This window comes from Hippoglossus hippoglossus, chromosome 24 (genome assembly GCF_009819705.1).
Source record: "Hippoglossus hippoglossus isolate fHipHip1 chromosome 24, fHipHip1.pri, whole genome shotgun sequence".
Taxonomy (NCBI): domain Eukaryota; kingdom Metazoa; phylum Chordata; class Actinopteri; order Pleuronectiformes; family Pleuronectidae; genus Hippoglossus; species Hippoglossus hippoglossus.
In genome coordinates, this window is record NC_047174.1 from 6,355,089 (window position 1) to 6,377,210 (window position 22,122).

The 22,122-nt window shown below is 44.4% G+C and overlaps 1 protein-coding gene across 13 annotated transcripts in view; it reads right to left on the minus strand.

The window, feature by feature from the left end:
- Nucleotides 1-255: 255 nt before the first annotated feature.
- Nucleotides 256-22,122, minus strand: part of gphnb (gephyrin b) — a 76,921-nt gene continuing 55,054 nt past the window's right edge. Inside the window, exons 9-25 of one of the 13 annotated variants that reach the window (XM_034579703.1) lie at nucleotides 21,527-21,568; nucleotides 19,774-19,848; nucleotides 15,153-15,209; nucleotides 12,420-12,462; nucleotides 11,197-11,334; nucleotides 9,504-9,596; nucleotides 8,040-8,095; nucleotides 7,325-7,444; nucleotides 7,085-7,143; nucleotides 6,760-6,913; nucleotides 5,045-5,166; nucleotides 4,754-4,841; nucleotides 4,281-4,354; nucleotides 3,988-4,055; nucleotides 3,768-3,871; nucleotides 1,897-2,051; nucleotides 256-1,568 (exon numbers count right to left, since the gene is read on the minus strand). In XM_034579703.1, coding sequence (XP_034435594.1) covers nucleotides 1,526-1,568; nucleotides 1,897-2,051; nucleotides 3,768-3,871; nucleotides 3,988-4,055; nucleotides 4,281-4,354; nucleotides 4,754-4,841; nucleotides 5,045-5,166; nucleotides 6,760-6,913; nucleotides 7,085-7,143; nucleotides 7,325-7,444; nucleotides 8,040-8,095; nucleotides 9,504-9,596; nucleotides 11,197-11,334; nucleotides 12,420-12,462; nucleotides 15,153-15,209; nucleotides 19,774-19,848; nucleotides 21,527-21,568 — 1,491 coding nt within the window. In that variant the 3' untranslated portion in view covers nucleotides 256-1,525. Of the gene's footprint in view, nucleotides 1,569-1,896; nucleotides 2,052-3,767; nucleotides 3,872-3,987; nucleotides 4,056-4,280; nucleotides 4,355-4,753; nucleotides 4,842-5,044; nucleotides 5,167-6,759; nucleotides 6,914-7,084; nucleotides 7,144-7,324; nucleotides 7,445-8,039; nucleotides 8,096-9,503; nucleotides 9,597-11,196; nucleotides 11,335-12,419; nucleotides 12,463-15,152; nucleotides 15,210-19,773; nucleotides 19,849-21,526; nucleotides 21,569-22,122 lie in introns of those variants that run through there. The other 12 variants (XM_034579702.1, XM_034579701.1, XM_034579704.1 and 9 more) reach the window with 12 other exon arrangements.

Genomic DNA, 22,122 nt, shown 5'->3' on the forward strand with positions numbered 1-22,122 from the left:
CCGTTCTTCATTGAAATGCAGCTGTTCTTTCAAGGAGCAGCGGAATACTAGTACTTAGATACTCTGCTTAAAAATGCCAAGAGAGCAATGTAAAAACTACATTCATTCAAATGAATAGTATCTGCACAAAATACACGTATGACACTAGAGTGGTACCAGAGCGCATACCTCCACATTCAAATTCACCAGATCTGAATTTGTATCTGGGTCAGCGCCACACAAAACGTTTTACACCAAAGAAGAAAAAATCACGGCTTTGTTTTGAGATATAGTTTTATTAAAAAAGGAAACCCAACAAGAACTTTTTTTTACATAATCATCAAGGATTTTTATTATCTTAGTCTCTTTCATCAGTTTCATTTCATTACAGAAAATGTTATAGTACAGCGTTGTTCAATGTCTCCTCATTGCTTAATAATTTCCTTAGGAGTGCTGGTCACATATATCTGTACAATATGGTTCTTATTTTTTTTCTGTACATTTTTTGTGAAGTTGGTTAAAAAGGCTGTCAGCACTTAAAGAAGCTGTTTCTTTTCTTTCTTTTTTTTATTTCATTAAATAGTTGATCAAATAAAAGATTATTTTTCCCAGGTTCCGCTCGCCCCTGGGGGGGTCTGGGGCGGAGTTTACACCCGGTCACCGTGAATATAAGGAAGCTTCAGGGTCTGGGCAGACTGGGGCGTGCCCCCCCCCATCTCCCTCTCCCAACATCACCTTCCCTGCCCAGGCATTTGGCACTGCGCACATAAACAAGACTCACAAGATAAACAACAAGCAAAGCTCTTTGTGAAGCCATTATGATGCATACTAATGAGAGAAAAACAGAAGTGTCACCTTGACGGGTGCTCAAAAGAGGAAGTGGCCCTGATGTGCCCCCTCTTCCTCTTTGCTGAGCACCATGGGAAATCTGGAGTCTTCCTCAATGTTTTCTTCATTTTCAAAAAACTGATTATTTTTTTTCCACCTAAGATGAGAAAATAATAATTTTCTTTTTTTGTCCTGGCAGGCACCTACAGCTGTCTATTAAAATGCTACTGCTATAGATAAGGTCTAGCATTGAACACACAAAGCAATTGCAATGAAAGGAACAAAGTTGCCTTAATATAATAATGATAATAAGAAGAATAATGATAATAATAATAATAATAATCATAATAATATATTACAGAATAAATCTCTTTTTATAATTTGATTTTTTCATTAAAAGTTATATTTTCTTTGTTTGAAATACTATAATCTTTTTAAATTAATTTTTTCATATGTATCTAGGTTGTGATCAAGATGTTGACTATACCTCAACGTTATCCAAATCAATAAAAACTAGCTGTGCCGTTGCATATTACAGAATAGTCAATGATATGTGGACATGCACCGTGAACCACCCATTCCAACCCTCGCTATATGATGCCGACTCTCCGTCCCTCCGTGATGACATCATAGCCGGCCGATGACCATGACGTCGACCACCTCTCCCTTGTGCAGCTCCACGTATTGCTCTGTTTTCGGAGGTAGCATCAGGAGCCCGTTAGCACTGCGCATACTCATCAGTCTGCTGCTCACCTGGTTCCCTGCAGCAGAGGGGGGGGGGGGGGGGGGGGGGGGGGGACACACAGAGGGGACACAACTCTTTACACCAGTGCTCAGAACCAAGACAGGAATTTAGAAGGTTTTCTATTTGATCAAGTGCTCATATGCAATGAATTAGAGTGACAGGTTTAATGACTCTACTTTATTTGCTCCGTCAGTGAGGTTATGCATTTGTTTGTCGTTTAGCAAGATTACACAAAACCTACAGGACAGATTAGCACAGAACTTGGTGGAACGATGTGTTATGGGTCAGGAAAGAAGTGAATGTGTATATTTTGAGAATTTTATGGAAAAAATGACCCTATCTACCTACTTTTTATTTCTTTTTTCCCTGTATTCCCGGCTTGAGAGAGAGAGATGTCTGTACCTGTGCTCTGTGCCCATGGCAGAGGTTCCTGGTGATGCCATGTCAGAATGCAGCGGTGGTATTCAGGGCGAGGGTCCAGCTTCACATCACAAGACAACTGGAACAAAACATACAAGGCTAATTATGTGGATATATCAAGTTAAACCTCAGGTCTGGATCATCACCCCCCAAAATTAACTGGGTTGAAGGTGATCTACCAACCCAATCTCTGCTATTTATGTTCTTAAACTATATATAATAATCGGCAAAAAGTCAAAAAAAGGTGAACAGCGAGAAGCGGAGAGCTCTTCCAACTTTGCTGGCAGACATGAAGGTCTTTTTACAGAATACTGCTTGACCTGGGTCTGATGCCATCTGCTGAGGGAAATTATCTGGCTGCGTCTGTGCTTTGAGGCCATCAGTCCCACCACTAAGTGGCAGTAATGCATTCAAGTTGATTTCTAACTGCTTTATAACGGCAAGTGATGTAGCACAGCACTCTGGATGGCACCCGTGATGGCAGGGGACCAGACCTCTTCGCTTGATGATGCTACTCGGGGACACGTGCTACGTCTGCAGAGTATGTATGACATTATTATGATTTCTCCTGCTCCGCCATTATGAATATTCATGACCTGGGAGCCGGCCTCCGGGTCAGTGTGGGCTGCGATTGCCTCCGCTGCTAAGTCAGGCCAAAACCCGCTGGTCATTAATATGTATCACGCGGATGATGAAAATAGTATAAAATCAGGAGTTAAGATGCAATGGATTGCAATGTTACGCTCTGAGACTAATATAACTTTCTGTGTGGAGTTTGCATGTTCTCCCCGTGTCTGTGGCGGGTTTTCCCCAGGTTCTCAGGCTTCATCCCCGATAACAAGACATGCAGACTGGGGTGAAGTTGATTGGAGACTCTGAAATTGACCATGGATGTGAATGTGAGTGTGATTATCAGCCCTGCGATACGCTTGCAATGTCTGCTGGGATCGGATCCAGCTCCTCCTGCGACCCTCAGAGGATAAGCGATATAGATAATAGATGGAGGTAAATATTCTGATGATTTATATTTGCTCTGTGCTGCGGTTTGTTACACCTGCACTCAGACGTTCTCATACGGGAAGATAACAGATCATTTTGCAAGTAGAGACTCGTCTTTCTGCCTTTCTCCACTTGATCAAGGACGAATAATCAACTGAATAACGACCCTCGTTCAGACCTGGTATTAACATCCGTCAAGTGGTCAGCTCTAAGTACAAGTCTGAACGCACCCAACTGCACCCTGAGATCCGATCACTCAGACCACATTGGGAGGTGGTCTAGGACGCATGTGTCCACATTCATTCCGCTGAGTGAACACAAATGCATCCTGGCCCACTTTTGAAGGATCGCCTACTCAGCTGATGTCCTCTGAGCTGCTGCAGTTTCACGATGAATGGATTCTTATGCGTTTGTGGTCACTGCCACAATATCACAATAATACACTGACCTCCTGACTCCGCTCTCTATCTCTCTCTCTCTCTCTCTCTCACTCTCGCAGACACACACACAAACATTGTCACCTTAAAACAATACCACAAATGACGTACGTGTCTATTTCTATATAGAGCGGGACAAGAGATACATTCAGGGTGCATTTTAATACCAGGTTTGAACAGACGAACTTAACGCTGTCCGCTCATGATCGCATCTCTCAGGAGGGATGTTTATACCAGGTCTGAACAAGACCACTGATAAACTGATGACCACCAGTACTTTGAAACGTAATGAGCTTGGATTTTTCTGTGTCTTTGGGCCAGTACGTCCGGATTCCCCGGCCGTGCCCTGTACGTCCTACCCTCGCTTTGATGATGGTGGGCCTAGGGTCCAAAATGCCCTGCATCTTCCTTAAGGCAGGGATGACAAAAAGATTACAGGTGACAACAGCGGACACGGGGTTTCCTAGGACAGACGGGCAGAGAGAGAGAGAGCGGGGGAGAGAGAGGAGGGGAAAATATATGAGTAACATCTCCTCAGAAGCGTTTGGGTGAATCGCTCTTTCTCTCAACTTCACACACTACCTGGGAGGGCAAAGATTAGTTTGCGAGCACCGTCTATGTCCAAGGTGGCAAAGGTTGTTGGGAGACTGAAGAAAAACACAAAACATATAATAGTTTAGATTTCAATCATGATATTAAATCTTTCACACATTCTTACTTCAATTCCTATTTCTTATTGTCTATATTGTGCAACCCTACTTTAAATGTACATCTGACATTCACACCGATCATTTTAGTTTTCTCTAACTCGTTCTTTTTCACTCGCCCGTTGTGAAAAGTCACATTAGAATAAATCGGACTCCTTTTCTTACCCTGGTTTCATGAAAACACGTCCAAAGTGGATCTGAGCATGAAGATCGATATCCAGCACCTGTTTAAGGTAGTCCTGAAACAGACATTACAGACAATTGCATAAAGAAACCTCAGATATACAGCCAGATTTAACAAACCAGACCTTTGCTGGACCTCTTCCCCACTCTCTCCCACTTTCAAGCTAAAAACAGTCCTGTCTAATGATAAAGGAATAAAAAGCCAGAGGAAATATCTCAAAAAAGAAAAAAACTCTAAGAATGAACAAATAATACTTTTTCATGTGGGAACTTCATCACTTAATCCTTTGTAAATAAAAATAAGTCATAAATTCCAGCCAACTAGTGATTTATCAGTGTCTGTGTTTCATCATTATTTACTGTCAAACACAGGCTGCCATTAGTACACCCGCCACAAGGTGTCAGTAAAACACAATGCCACGACTGAACGTGTGCACTCTTCTTCTGTCACATACCTTCTCGCCCATGGACACTCCTCCTGAGGTGATGATGACATCAGCGCGGCTGATGCCTTCATTCAGAGCGTTGAGAAGGTCATCGGGGCTGTGGGGCACACACACACACATGGGCACACACACACAAACACACACACACACACACACAGATATTAATCACTTGCTCTAATGAAGGGAAGTAGAGGAAGACGATGAACATCATATTGTGTTATTGTGTGTGTGATAAATTGGTTTGGAAAGTATGCTTATGGCTGAAGTAATTTCTGTTAGCGGCTGAATGCGGAGGCGTACTTGTCTCCCACGATGCCCAGATTGATAGTGGGGTAGCCGTGCTCCTGGATGGTGGCCAGCAGGGTGGAGCGATTGCTGTCCCTGATCTTCCCAGGATGAAGGTCATCTTCTGGGTTCAACAGCTGCCAGGACAACACAAGCAGAAATATGACACATAAGAAACATTCAATCATTTTCATGACGGTGAAAACCAGATCCGGCTTTAAACATTATTCAGAAACTATCTCTGCAGGTGGGAGAGGAAACAGGTGAAGGCAAAGAAATAAATGTTTAGCTGGAAGACAAGTTGTTTGTTTGCCAACATCCTCAGTTCACTATCACAGTATTACTGTTTATCCTGTTTCTGGAAAACAGGCCAATACAGTCAGTGATTGCCAAAGACGTTACTCATTTTAAAAATATCAAACAACCACAATATCATACCTCCGCCAAGAAGGTTATTATAAGTCTGATTGTTTGTTTGATTATCGACATGGGTGTGAAAAAAGCTTTTACAACGTATTTAGTCCTTTATTGTGTTTTTTACGTAATTGTAAACTAAATAACTATAAACCAATCAACCAATCAATAATATATATATAGACTGAAAACTATAGCTGACATGATGTGAGAGGCGGAGTTCACCTTGCACAGTTGTCCATTCAACCACACGGCTAAATATGTCCTGTATATCATTTTCCTCAGTTTCATCAGACCCGTCTAATCCTCCACGGTGCAGCGTTGCCTCTCGGTAACATACCCATTCTCTGGCCTTTTACACTCGCACGGCACATCTTCAATTATGATGCAATACTTTAAAAATGAGTCAGGGCCCTAAGGAGACCGATAGCAGTGTTTTATTTTTGTCACATGACTCTCTGGAGGCCTCGTTGAGTCCTCTCTTTTTGTGGCTTTCGTCATTATGTTCGGTTCCATCATCTCTCAATTAAAAACTAGTTTGGAAATGTCTTTTCATGTGATTTTACAATCTGAGATACACAATGATAAATTGATACAAATATTCAATATGGAAAATGGCTAAAATGCAAATAATATACCTTCATGAAGAGGGTTACGATAGTTTGCTGAAATATTCTTAAACTTAATATGACTGTTGTAATACATTTTTTATTCAAAACGCTTTTCATCCCTTACCCTTTTGGTACTTTGCTATGCTTTAAGGTAACTCACTCTAACGTGTTCCTCCTTTTAAATGTATTTAAATGATCTTTATTTGGTCAATTTCATGACAAAACACAACAACAGTATCGGCCTGCATCATAATTTGTACCATACAGTTTTAATAAGGGGACACGAGGACAAACCTTGGTAGTTTTGCAAGTGGCCATGATGTAACGGACCCGTGGCTGATTTATCTATACATTAAATATATCTGTACAGCACTGACAACAAGGTGTTATGGATATTCAGAGTCCGGGGAGGATTTCCATGAAGGTTACACACCCCATGTATATAAACTACTCATCAGTCACACAGAAAAAGAAAACACCCGTTCACAGATAAACACGTTTAAGTTAAATCATACATGAAACAGATGAACACTCAGTTCGTGGGTTGTTCTGGTGTCAAGGTGCATAAATATGAATGATGTGATGGTTTCAAACGCAGACAAAACCTAAACCTCCTTGGCGCAGGTAATAATTTGCAGTAGCTGTATTTGACCACATGGGGCACAGTTTCCAAAATGAATATAAAGTTGTTATGGTGACCCTCACCTCGTTTCCTGTGGACATGACGGCCACCACAGGGAATTTCTGCACCTCCACCTCTGTGACTCCGACAGTGGCCAGGAGGCCGATTTCGGACGGGCCCATGTGGGTGCCCTTAGCCAGCACACACTCCCCACGCTTGATGTCATGACCTATAGGCCTGCGGAGAGATGAACCCAATTAAATCCTGCTAATTCAAATGTTTTAAATTGCACCTACATTTCCACACTGTAACTTCTATGAGTTTGATGTTGCTTAGAATGAGATGTAAACCAAATCCGCAGTATTTCTTATTAGCCTATAACCCTCACATGCACAAGGGGACATTTACCTGATGTCCTGCCCTGGACGAGCCTGTACTAGGATTCGTACCTCCAGCTCCTCTGTGCCCTGAAACACAAACAAGCTGTCAGATCCACAACTGTGAACAGATCCAGATTTATCATGCGTCCCATTCATCTCTGGGTTAAACTCACTCACTGTAAAATTCTAAACCAACAGAAGCCATTTTCTGCTGCTGTTGCCTGTTTTGGTTAAGTTCTGTATACGTTGGGGGAAGTGTCACACTTACGTCTTCAGATTCACGGAGGAGCTCGGTGTCTTCCACCTGGACGACGGCGTCGGCCCCGCAGGGGATAGGGGCGCCTGTCGTCACCCTCATCACCTGACCAGGCATCACTGTGTGAGTGGGCTGTACGGGGAAACAGAACAAATATATCGTTTCAAATTTGTACCTTGACTTTTAAGTTTGGTCCATGTCCCATCTACTAACGTGCAGGTGGCAAGGTTTATGACCTATCCTGCAGCCAGCCACCAGGAGGCGATCAAGTTGAATTGGCTTCACTTTTGGGGAGCTGTCATGTCGTCCAGCTTTATATAGAGTCATTGAGACTAATGTAAAGTGAATAATTGAACTGAAGTAATGGACTCAACTTAAGTTCCCCAAACTCATAAGAGCACAGAGCAACAGTGACAGAATATAAAGATCTGCACACGGTGTGTGTATCGAGTGTGTATTTGCATGTGTGTTGATTTTGTTGAAGACGAGAGGTCAGGGCAGTCGATAAATCTCTGTAGCCTCCTCTCGTCTCACAGTTCTAATCTGTTTTATACTTTGGCAGCGCTTGGACTTTCTCGTCCTGCTTTGGGGCAAAGGGCTTTTCATTACAGCTGGTCAAGGCACGAGGTGAAGGACAAAAGTAAAGCGGTTTATTTTCTATCAAGTGACTGTGTCCGTGTCTATTTTGTGAGCGAGAGACAGCTTGTGTGTCAGAGCGGGTCCGAACCTGCTCTCCAGCTTGGGACTCTCCGATGATGAAGCGGTCGCCTGGGCCGTCAGCCGCTGAAATAGCAGAAAGATTCAATAACATTACACCTGTGTGAAAACGTGTGTGTGTGTAGGAGTGTGTCATTTCATTTCAGTTCATTACAGAATGAGCAAGTAGGAGAAGACGACTGAGGCTCCTTCGAATGCTGCGGACAAATGCGTCCTTTTTATGCCAGAGTAACGAAGGCTTCAAAATGTTCAATGCTTACACCTATAAATGTAAGTATAGAAAGTAATAGTAAAGTTAAATTTAAGACTTTTTATAGATCCTGTGAAAACTCTGAAGAATCTAAAAATTTAAAGTTAACGGTGCACATGTTAAAAAACACAAGGGCATTAAAACTTTCTCATCACGTCCAACTGTAGCTCTGTTGCTGAGGGGAGGAAGGGCTAAGGGCCGGACAGGCTGGTGACGCAAATCACTCAAATCCTCCGTTGCTTTCACTAGAGGAAACTTTGCGTTACCAGACCTGCAGCTTTAACCTCAGGACTACCTAATACCCATTTAATAGCCTAAACAAAGTTCATTCAGCTTTTGAGTTTTTCCTCTAACTCCCAGTGAGCGAGAAAGGTGGATGTAACTATTTCTGTTGAAGGCAAAAGGTTATCCGCTCCCTCCACACCCACGGTCTCGGCTCTCAAATCTCTGAGATCTGCACACTTGCCTCAGCAGGCGCCAGGCCCTCAGGACATATGGAGAAACTCCAGAGAGACGTGGTGTTCTTCTCCTCCTACTCCATCAGCCAGAGCCAACAGCAGATGTTATATGCAAGAGCTTTTGAGCCGCCTGGAGCCAACAAGCTGCCACCCTGCTCTCCAGGTTAACAGGCCGCTCGCTGCGCTCCAGGACTCCCAGACAACCAACCTCGCTTCAGCCCTCACCAAGAAAACAAAACGCTCCGAGGAGTTATCACAGACATTGGGACGAAACTCGTCTTTCCGAACAAAGGTAAACCCCAAAGCAGTTTCAGAACTTTATCTCTTGTTACTCGTCTCCACCTGGAGGCAGATCAGAGCCCCGTCTCTTTCCCACAGTGCAGTGCGTCACTCTTCCTCCACTTTGCCCTGGCAGAAGAAGCCCTCCCATTGTTCCTGAGGCTGTTCTCCACTGCCCCAGTGTCCTGTTCATGTCTAAGTGGGACAGTCAGATCACTTGAGCAGGAAGAAAGACACACTGGCCTGGTTCCACTCTCAAACTTCCTCCTAAGAAAGGACAGCAGTGACTTTGTGGATAATAGGTGCAGTAATGCAGAGTTAAAAATCAGAGTTCAGAATCAACACGATGATTCTTCAGTTTCAGCAAACCTGACTGCAATGAAAATATTGAACTGATCTGCAGCGGAGGGACATTAAGACGTCAAGAGAGATAGAGAAGAGGAGAGGAGTGTGTTTTACATCATCGGCCATAATCGGCGAAACTTACCTCTCACAGCGTAACCATCCTTGACAGAGGCAGGGAAGGGTGGCAGGTTGTCTTTGGCATAAACGTCCTGAGCCAGGACTCGACCCATCCCATCTGCGGGAGGAGAAGAAGAAAAAGAAGAAGAAGAAGAAGAAGAAGAAGAACATGGTTATCAAATGAGGAGGAGAAGCTTGGACAGGACCTCTCTGTAAGACTCACAACTTGACCACTACACACACACACACACACTCTCTCTCCTTTTCTATTTCAGCTAGATTCTGCAGAGATACAACCAGTCAGAGAAAGTAAAGACAGGAAAGGAATGAAAGAAAAGAAGAGAGTGGGTGGGGGAGAAAAATCCCGGCATTAAAATACCATAAGCTGCCATGTGGCTATATATAGCATCTCTGTGATAGCATTTCTTCTGCTGTGATTATGTGGGTGTTAATATAAAGATCTAAGCTTTGATATCGAAAAATGAAAAAACAAAACATGTATATACACACACACACACACACACACACACACACACACACACACACACATCAGCTTATTAGGGGACAGTCATTACGATCTACTGTAAATAATACATCTCAGCAGCAGAGGAAGACTCATGTGCTCTCGTCCGATCCTTACATCTTGTTTTTTTTCTAAGTTGACAGCATTTCTTATATAAATATTCTATTAGTCTTTCAAAAGTCAGAGAAAAGGTAAGTCTTGAATGTGAGTGACTGTGTACGTTTTCTGGCAATAACTTAAATGGGAGTTAAATAAAAAAAAAAGTAGAATATTAGAAATAAAGCCTATACATTAACTAACCCGCAGTGCACTCTTCATACACACACCTGCAGGTCTGTCATGATCCAGCAGGGGAGCTGCTGCATCTCTTATCCGCCTGAATATTTATTCCCTTCTTCTTCTGTCCTCCTTCAAACCCCGGAAACTGACTCCCTCTTTCCAAGAACATGAAACATCCCTTTACACTTGGCAAAAGAAAGAGTGCTCCTTCTCCCACCATTGATCTAGAAGTCATGTGCACCACAGGCCATTATTGCCCCCAGTACTTGCTGCCTCGTCTTCAAAGATGAATTACAGATTGTGTGTTTTTTATTGCGTCTTTTTCTCCTCTGGCCCAGAGCCTGGTGCTGTGTCTCCCTCCACTGGTGCTGAGGCCCGAAGGATGACAAGACCCTCAGGTGCTAAAATAACTTCTCTGACGAAAATAATCAACCCTCAACTTAAACATGTAAAGTCTTAAGCTGCTTTATGACCTGAACTTCGGACATTTTCCTGAAACTTTACAGAGTCTGTCTAGTCTGTGAGCTACATGCATGCACGGGTGGTTAAAGCCAAGAAAGGTGTGTGTGTGTGTGTGTATTTGTGTGTGTGTGCTCTGACTGTTTGCGGACTGCAGACAGAGGCTGCTGATTCAGTAAAGTGTCCCGCTGCAGACAGAGAGTGTTTAAACGCCGTCATGTGAACTTAGCGAGCGCATGTCGCTGCATCGATCTGAAAGGTGCAATACGTCAACATCCCGATGAGCTCAGCCGCTGATGTCAGCAGGTGTAATGGGAAGATGTCAAGGGGCAAGATTGACAAATTTGGGACATTTACGTGGGTGTGAGTGAGGAGGGGATCTTCTCCTCCGGCGTTCTGTTGTTTGCTCGGCCGGCTCGACAGTTTAAAGGGGAAAGCAAACATCTGTCCTGCTCACCTCTGTAGTTAATGATCTCAGTGCCCAGGACGGCGGTCATCTCCAGCACAGTGATGAAGGCCTTGTCCATGGAGGTGAGGGGGAAGGGGGACATGCGGTGCCTTCGGGCCACCTTGGTGATGTCCACTGCACTGTGACCTGAGAAGACACGACACATTATACACACTGTCATAAAAAATCTACATACAACACAAAATAATTTTATATAAATCACACAAATAGCTGTTTTTATAAAGTGCATCCTTGCATCCTGGAGTTGGGGCAGGCCACTCACCAATTTTAGCATTTTAATTCTTAATTTAGACGGTTTAAAAGTTGAGAGGAAGACAGCAAAGAGGAGGGAGAGGAGAAAGAAATCTGCTGGGACTCAAACATGTGGCACCAAAGGCAGGAAAACTAAAGCACTCAACTATCTGGAGACAAAAAAAAAAAACTGTATTTTAAGAATTTTCCTTTTAGCCCAAGAGCCACAAGAAAGAAAAATCTGTTAAGATGATCTGAGCATTCTGGGTTGCAGCAAAGGGCAAATTAAAAAACCCAGGACACATGCACATTAGACATAAATAAACATATGTAATCTCCTGTGTTTCCACATTAATATAAACTGGATTAACGTGACTTATTTCTGGTGAACATATACGTGTAATAATACAATTTGAACACCATGAAGAGGCAGGAAATAGTCCTGTTAGTTTGCAGAAGCTGTGGAACCCAGCTGCATGATAGAGGCATCCGATAGCAGCCATGTTGGTTTAATAATACCTCTCTAATAATTCCAAAGGTAAAAGGAACAAAGCAAGGTGTAACTAATGTGTAATCTGCTCTCTCTCTCTCTCTCTCCCCTTATCGCTCCCTGCCTCGCTCTCCCACTGCCTCTCTGCCTCACAGCGAAGAGAAAGGCACCGTGCTTTGATTTTTCCCTTGACCCAATTTCTCTCCTTTAAACATACACTTACGCTTCAACAGCATATTCTGATGCTTAACATGAGGCTTAACAACCTCTGGCAAAACATCACACACACACACACACACGGGCGTGCAAACACAACACAGCAGCCCCACACACACACACACACACACACACACATACAGAAACCATGCTCGCATTGTCGCATCCCATGCTCATTTAAAAATCTATTCCTACGTGTTTGAGAGCACACTTGGCGACGCGCGGCTGCGACACACGGAGCAGAGCGCCTTTGAATCGGGAGCTTAGTACTCACTTGATCTTAGGATATTTTCTTTGCTGCTGCATCGTGACTGCACCTGGAGATGGAGGGAGCGATTGGGAGCGAAAGACAAAGGGCGAAGAGAGAGAAAGCAGAGGCAGTGGTGATTTGAGAGGAATCCAGGCTGCTCTTTTGACAAGCTGTTTATGCAACAGTCAGAAAGCCCTGGCAAGAGCCGTGTCACACTACACTGCGCACTTTGTCCTGCTGTTGGGAGATGGCTGCATCTCCTGCATTAAAGTTATCATCACTTACTGTACGCAGGTGGTACTCACACTGATAAATGCATTGACATGTTACACTACAATTAGATTAAAGCATTTGAATATGTATAAATATGTATATATATATGAATATATATATATTTACGGACAAAGGCAACAACATACAGAGTGACAATATCGTATCACAAGGTCATAACAGATGTATTAACTGTGCTGTAACATCAAATGTAGTGGAAATGTCGTGTCGAGTAAAGATAGTGGCTGTTCAGATGTGGTGCAGAACACTGGGGCTTCTGTGGGAATCGCTGACGCTGCACTATGGCGCTTAACTACGTCTAATCTATGGCGAGGAAGGGAGGAGAGCAGGGTGGGTTCAAACTGGGCTGAGTTTCCCAAAACCATCTTCAGATCACAGCCCGGTGAAGTCCACCGTGACTGAATGGAGATCAAAATGTGCCAATGTTCAGTATAACAATGAAAAACAAATGAAAAAGCACAATGGAGACGGTTAGAGGTAATCTCACATTGTTTCTCAAAGTAATGGCCGCATTTCCCATAAACCTCCCTGTCAGGGTGGGAGTGGTTTTAGTCAAACTTCTTCTACAGTCGCAGTGTCACAGTTCCATACTCCTTACTAATCATGTACAGTACGATTTGTCATGTTTCTGCAGAAGGTGTAGAGGAAAACATGGTGTCCTGGAGGCCTTCAGGGGTTCAGACATCCACCAATTAGATTCCGGTCGAGGAGCTTTGTTGCATGTTGTTTCCCCGTCTTGCTCCACGTTCCTTGTCATCTCTCTGCTGTTAACAATCAGTCAAACTTTGACTGTGAAGCGCCACTGCCATTTAAACTTTACAAAGGGAAAGCAACATTTTTTTTCTCAGGCTGGAGATATTCTTGATTTTGAGCCACACATTTAACCAGATGTGTCTTGATCATAACATACATACTAGCAATGTAGCCAGCAGGTGGTACATGGACATATCAGTGGTCTTTTTCATCTGGTCACTGCCATTAGAAACTACCAACCTCCTGCTGAACATGTTTTAATCACGATAGCTAACATGACGGTGATGTGTGTTGATGTTGAATTGCTCGACAACAGTTTCAACATGTCCGTGTGAGGGAGATGTTTTGATACAGTGAGAACATGCTTTTGGGAATCTCAGCCTCGGGGAGACACTGAATAAGTAAAAGAGAATCAGAGGCTGCAGTTTAATCGGCTACATGTTTGGCTCAGAATTCTCGTATCACTATTCTTTATACACCTACACAAATTACAGGCCAAAGTTAAGGTTTGAGCCCGAATTTTGCAGTCAAAGGTGCAAAGATTCAGGAAAGTTATTTAGTAAGTGCATCTATTGGCCAAACGTGAGTTGGGCACGAGTCTGCGGTGTTTGTCTTCTTGCCTTCCTGACGCCCTCTTGTGACATAACTAATCTCCTCCTCGTTTATTGGTCGTTTGCCCCAACGTGTCCTATGAGCTCTGACAGTCCTCCCTTCCTCTCTTGACCTGCTACATCTCAATAACCTGGAGGTATCACATAAGTTGGGTGTGGGCAGTGTGTGGTGTATGGAGAACCAAAGCACCCATGGTGAAGGTGAAGGTCTCTCTACCCACCCGCCCACCCACCCCTTCTTCTCTCCTCCCCTCCCTCACCGCTAGCGTAACTACAGGCTAATACTGCGACACCACTGGGCACCAAACAGCCAAGGTGAGAGGGTGGGAGATGGGAGGTGGGGCGGGCGGGGGAGAGTGGGATGGTGGGAACGGAAAGGGATGGACAGAGAGAGAGAGAGAGAGAGAGATAGAAAACGACAGGTAGTTGGACAGATAGAGAGACAAAGGGTGGGTGGGTGGGAGGATGAGGATCAGCATGACGTGGTCCCACAGCCCGGAAACGAAAAAAAAGAAAAAGAAACAAAGACAGGATGCACGGACTGGACAGACTTCACTAAACTACAGAGCCGAGACACAGCAGAAAGGAGGGAAAACAGGGAGAAAAAAGAACGGAAACAATAAAAGACCACTGGAGCGGCCTGATGGCATTTTACTGAAACAGACATCCAGCACACCAGACAGAGCTAGTGAAAGCAGAGCATGTTAAACCGGAGAGACAGGAGACAGAGATAGACAGACGGATGGAGGGAGAGCAAGAAAGACAGACGGACAGAGAAATATTGAACAACGAGGGACGGGAAAAAGTGTGCGTGGGAGACGGAGAAGAGGGAGAATCCGGACAGAGAGTGACAAGAGTGAGCGACAGACAGATTGAGAACGAGGAGACCGGTGGCAACAGACAAGGTAGAGAGACAATCAAAGAGAGAGAGGGAGAGAGAGAGAGAGAGAGAGAGAGAGCGACAGCGAGAGAGAAAGCTATAGGCAAGCGAGGGGAGGAGGGGGTGGGGTGGGGACACAGAGCGGGGCGTTTGTTTTGCGCGCTCCTCGGAGGAGGGTGGGGGCAGAGGGCAAAGGTGGGGAAGGGGGGGCGGGATAGTTACTCGAGAGCTGAAGGTCCTCCTGCGATCATCTTTAAGCCCCTCCAACCTACACTGGAGCTAGTGGAGATAAAGCATCGAATCACAGGCATCAGTGCATCTGTCCCGGCAAACAACAACACCAACAGACACATAAGACAGGACGGACAAGACATACAGACAGACAGACGAGAGGACGGATGGACGAGAGGACAAGTGGACAGACAGGCATCCGCTATACGACAAGCAGCCCTGACAGGAGGAGGGAGAAGAGCAGTGAGGAGAGAACTGAGATAGACAGAGAGAGAGAGAGAGAGGTGAACAGAAAAGAGTTGAAGGTTCTGTGATGATGAACCGCTGATCACTTACAGACAGACCTTTTGACAACTTGGAACAATTCAGATACAAATATTAATTCTGTGTCAGTGACTCCTCAGTAGTTTATTTCTGACGTTGCAAGGTTGTTGATCTCATTTTTTTCCATCCTGCCTCGAGGTCTAGTTTGTCTATTTTCATTATTCCCTGTGAGTTTATGTATTTATGTGCTCTATGACATATCTTCTGGTGTATTTTTAATGACTGTTACAAGATCGGTTTCCCTTGAGGGAACAACAAATTGACGTCATTATACTTATTTTGGGATGAGATCATTTTTATCATGTTATCTAATCATTTAATCAGCTAATTATCACTGTTAAATGCAAATATGATGTTGTTGTTTTGATCATGTTTTTATATGGGCTGCTCAGACACTGCTCCTCCAACTTATGTCACAGTCATAAATGTATTGGGATGTATTTTAACAACTGGTGTTGCATTGTCTCTTTCCCTGAACCTGCCGACCACTTTTACATGATCACGGACAAAGCTATTCTAGGCCATGCAAGGACAGACACATTAAATCCTAAAGCTTATTGAAGTAGTGCTTATTTCGCAATACTGGAGGTGGCCACTAGGGGTTGGCAAACTATAGGCAACCTGGTGGCTGGCAGCAGTATAGGTGATGAATCCCACCTCCTCCATGTTAGCAGATGGCACATGGACCGAACTGAAAAGTCAAAGTACACATTAGGGTCAAACACGTGGATTGACAGGAACTCCAAATGCGACAGATGGCTGCGTTTTTATTCAGGATATTGTGGTTTATATTTATTTATCCTATATCCTCCATCTTTCTGTTGTGTGTTTAGCTGTTATTCATAATTTATTTCATTTATATCGGCTTGGTAGCGCAAATTTTGCCGTCCATGTAACTACAATCTTTGATTCGGATGCTAGTTGATGGATTTATTTTTAGCTATGTAGCATCTAGCTGTTGTGACCTAGTTTAAGAAATGTCTATTTGTTCAATTAACCGGACAGTGTTATATTTTCAAGCTCAGCTGATATTACAAAGCCTATTTTCAAGTGGATGTACATGATGGCGGCAGCTGTGGTTGGATGGAGATTTGTGCCACAACTGCAGCCCCTTCATATATATATATATATATATATGTATATATATGAAGAGAGAGAGCGAGAGAGAGAGGTATGATGTAAAAAAAAAGAAAGAAAACAGACAAAGGGGGGGAATAGGGAGCTAAATACAGCTACAGCAAACAGACACAGATCAAACTTGCAGACATTGAAGAGCACATATGAAAACTAACAATCGACAGCTTGGACATTGTTCGTACAAGATGTACCTTGTAAAAACTTAACTACAGAGGACATCTAAAATTTAAAAGAATGACACGATTAATGCAGAACAATTAAATCAGAGTCTCGCTACTTAGCTGGTTTCTTTAAACACAGACAAACCACAAGAATCACAAGTTGTCTACTTCCTAAACCAGTAGGCTACACACATACTCCTGTATGGTAATGTGTCACTAATCTGTCCTGCAGCTGGGATTAAAGCAGTAAAAATACACAGTCACCATAAACTGAGACACAGCTGGACACCTTGATGCAGTGTGGAGTGACAGACTGACACGGGTGGAAAACAAGACCTCTACATAGCAAAAAAAATGGCTCAGCAGAAAAGATCGTACCATCAGAGAGCCATGGGGGGGAGACAGTTTGCATATGGAGATGGAGAGACAAAGTGGAAAAGCTATGCGGGGGGGTGTTAGGAAGTGAGGAGAGTATATGTGGAGAATGGGTGCGGGAGCAGAACGGTGCGCTTTTAGACGTATGGAAAAGGGGGGGTGTGCAAAAAAGCAGACTGTCAAACACTCTCTCACTCATTTCTAATCTACCCTCCGCTGCAATCCCCCCCCCCCCCATTACTGGTGAGAGACCGACCAAGTGAGAGAGAAGAATGGGCTCATGTGAGAGATGCAAATGTAAACACATACACACAAACACAAGGAGAGCAGGTGAAACTCCCATAGTAAGCGAAAATAAAGAAGGCTAAAAAATAAAAGAAAGTGAAGTGAAGGCTATTCTTGACATCTGTGTGAGTGTGTGGATCTGAGGAGTCGGGCCTGACAACCCTTCACTGGTCTTAACAGCACGTCGCTGTATACTAGGAATGCACACACACACACACACACACACACACACACACACACACACACACACACACGCACAAACATCCAAAAACACAAGCCTCCAAGCCAGAAACACTAATCACTCTACACGCCATCCCCATCGTCACCGCGGAAACAGCCTGACAACGGGTTGTCATGGAGATCTGCCAGGAAGATCAATGGGCTGGGGATACGGTGGCGGCAGCGGTGCGAACGAACACAGAATAGTGAGTGTGGCCAGGTCAGCGAGGCACGTGGCCCGGGGGGCTGCGAGCCACCCTGGGGGAAATCGATGGGGCCAATAACGGGCGAGCTGAGGAGACGCTCCAGGAAATGATGGGATGCTGCCGCCGCAGTGCTGAGCTCAGCACAAAACAAAGGAGCCGTCAGACAAATTATGCAAAAAAGAGGGAGATTTATCTGTCCGCCGTGAGGAGGAGAGGGCTGTGACAGGGGCAGGGGGGCTTGTTTCAACTGGCCTCAACTGCCTCACCCCATGGGACGGAGCGAGGAAGGGAAAGGGATGGAGCAGACGACAAAGTGCTGGAGTGATAGCGACAGAGCGGTAGAGGGCAGGACAAAATGCCACTGAGGCAATCCAGAGTCTTCCTCCCTGGGGAGTGAAGGTAGGAGCCTGAGGGAGGGGGGGGGGGACGGCAGCAGGAAAAAGAACGAGTGACATAACGGCGAGGAGGAGTGTGTGTTTCGGCAAAGACCTCTGCTCTCCACTGCACTCACAGCTTCCCATGGGCTTCCCAAAGTCTCATCTGTTATCCCACCACCACACACACACACACACACACACACACACACACACACACACACACACACACACACACACACACACACACACACACACACACACACACACACACACACACACACACACACACACACACACACACACACACACACACACACACATACCCAAATCCAAACCAGGTACATGCACACAAATACATTCACATCATTTGCATAAAAAAATAACACAATATCACCAGCCACTGATACACATATCACATCATATGTCCAGGTGGGTGATGGATGACAGAATGGGTGCTGGAGAGAGAGAGAGAGAGGCCATGGGGAGGAAATGTTGCTGTCCACTAAACATGGTGACACACAGGGCAACTTCTGAGGCGCGACAATCTCCAAATTTTTGTGTAACTTTGTTTTCTCACCCCCCCCCCCCACCCCCGTGTTGCCACGTGTATCACCACGCTGCTTCTGAACCTGGCTCAGAATGTCTTATGCAACAGACATCTCCCCCTGCAGAAATCTGCTTTATGGGAAAGTATAACATGTGTGTTTTTATTGTGACTAACACCCCATTTATGCCAAGTATTAACATATAATCTGTATCTGCTGTATCTGGATAATAATAATAATAATAAAACCAGATCACAGACCTTTGCATCAAGTGCTGGTATTAATAAACATTCTTCCGGTCTCAGTTTTATTGACTGTACAATTTAGCTTGTTAGCAGATTTCAATATGCAAATGAGCGATGAGTCCAAAGTCAAGAAAAGTGACGCTGCTTCATGAGAACTATTCCTTGTCTTTAAGCCGTGGAATGGGTTGTCTGAACATTTTGCTTAAGGCAGAGTTTTGTGACCTTGCAACATTTGTTTGGAGCAACAAAACATTAGCTAAATCATCAAGTTTGGTCGCTGAGCAGCATTATGATGCTTGTGACCCGTAATTAATCTCTGTTGCTGTGGGTTTCTCTCTCTAATCCAGATAAGATATCCAGACAGAGACCGCATGTTAATACCAGTTTTAAACTGGGTCTAATAAAGGCTACATATGTAATATCACCCACCTAAGACTGTCACTTTTCTGGATTCTAGATTTTTCCTTTTCTCTAACTGTCGCTTAGCAAAGCATCCATATGCTGTGTGTGTTGTTCTTTGACATTCAACAAAGACAAGAACCTGCAGTAAGACCAGGGTATCTAACCTGCTCCAGTGCTACATGCTTTAGCAGGATGCTCTCTCTCTCCCTGAGCTGCCTCTCTGCCTGCTGCTGTGTGAGTTGGTGTCGTGCCACTCGTGTGGTGAGGTGCTATGTGGGATGCCAGTTGCCTGCATGCTGGTAGAATAAGAGGTTGGTAGAAGATTAGCGGGTTTACCTGGTCCAAGGTAGAGTACCTTGACTTGAGCGTGATGACCTCATCCAGGTGAGCCCTGAATTCTCTCCGTGAGGCCTGGGGGGAGCCACAGGATAGTCACTCACCTTCATGCCACGCACACACACGCACACGCACACACACACACACACACACACGCTTGTGCAGCCAACAAGAATGCACACCCACCCTGATCAATATGACATTTCAGTTAGTGGTGAAACACATTTGCACACAGTCTCCTCATTTTCCACACTAAAACACGGACACACACATACACACACATACAAGAACTAAGCCAGTACTAAGCTGACGCACATTCCGCTATCCTATGAAAGGAAATTTCAAAATAAAAGCATGTGGCAAACAAATCACTGGAAAACACTAACCACCACCAACACAAGACAACCAAAGATGGATGATGAAACCAACGGTTCTAGTCGAGCGCAGCTACTGTGGACACATTTCTCAATCATTGTGTGTGTGTGTGTGTGTGTTCAAGTGAAAGTTAAGAGTGAGTGCTTGACCTCTGACCCTACCTGAGGCCTCTCTCTGGCCACATTGACCAACGGGGGATGTGTGTCACGTTGGAGGGATGTATATAATTATAGATTATACATCTATAATTCATGTAAACCTGAATTATAGACATAAAATAACCTAAAACCTACTGTGCAGAATATTTACAATTTCTGTAATTCAATTGTAGCTATATGGGAAAAAACTAAATATCAATGATAAGCTAAAATTTCAACTCTAACGCAGGTTACAAGTAATGAGACGAAAGTAATCCAATGACAGCGATTTGTTTCTGAACTAGTTTTCTTAAAGCTTAGAAAAGAGCAATTCAATTTTTTAGAAAAGAGGTAATTGATTTGATTCTGTTGGAGTATTTTATATTTAAGAAAACAAAGCAACAATTATCTCTAAAGCATCCCTGAGATCTTTAGTATCTAAGAGTCAGACATTGCTTTTTTAAAATCTGCTGCCAAACTCTTTTTCCAGATTTCATTACCACACAATTACAAGTAATCAATGGGTTTCGACATCCCACTGGACAAGTGTCAGCGCTATTCTATGCCCTTGCACCGAGGCCGTGTCTCCATCGCTCAGAGTCATTGGGCCAGAGTAACAAGCACAGCAGCTCTGTGAAGGCTTCCAGCACATAGACAGCACCACAAGCTCCTGTGTGTGTGTGTGTGTGTGTGTGTGTGTGTGTGTGTGTGTGTGTGTGTGTGTGTGTGTGTGTGAGAGAGAGAGAGAGAGGCCCCTTTAAATGAACTGAGGTGTGCACACAGACGGAGAGAAAGGCACTTTGTTTGTGCAAGCAATATCACTTTCATTCAAATACATAATTCAAGCATCTTTCAACTTCAGCGCCGAGGTTGAAATGCAGTTTGAGGAATATGCCAAGTGATGGAGGAGGAGGTGTGTTTGTTTTGTGGGGGGTGTGTGAGTGCGGAAACAAGGCAAAGGGTTAGATACAGAACTTGGACCAGAACGAGGGGCAACGGGACATTTGACTACAAGACAACAACAAAATAAAATCACAACAATAGGACATCCACACAAAAACAGACGAGGGACAGAAAGGATTGTAAAAAAACAAGAGAGACAGCAGGAGTGTGGCAGGCAGAAGGGTTAAGAGAGGAGGGGGAAAGCAACCATGCCAGGCAGGAAGTGAGTGGGGGGGGGGGGTAGAAACCGATGGCACGATGACGGCCGTAACAGTGCATTAGAACAAATGCAGGAGTACCTCAGCAATGCTTAGGGTGGATGAACAGGAGGGGAGCCGCGCCTGTTGCCACGAGAGAGAGGAGGGGAGAAGAGAAGAGGGGTTAACGGAGCCAAAGCCGGGTCGAGCAGGTGGAGGGGCGGGGGGGTTGTCAGAGGCACACAGAGACTGACGGCTGGAGCGGACAACGCCCTCTGTCTTTCAGGAGGACGTCGGTGCGACAGGTCTCTGTGTGACTGTCTCGGATGGGCCAAGGCAGCCAAAGGGCATAATGGACAGGACAGGACAGGTCAGGTCAGGTCAGGTCAGGTCAGGACAGGACAGGACAGGACAGGACAGGACAGGACAGGACAGGACAAGTCAGGACAGGACAGGACAGGTAAGGACAGCAGGTAGGAGTTGCATGGGGTTTCACTGTCCATCAGAACAATAGGAAAAAAGGTTTCACAACAAATATTTGCTTAAATTTCAGTGTGTCTTTCAGAATAAATGGTTGCAATGCTACTATTCCACTCATGTGTATGCATTCATGTTATTCCAGGATAGAGACATACTGCATTTATGATCTGTACCACACACTCCTTATTGCATACTGTGTAAAAACACTAATGAAGAAA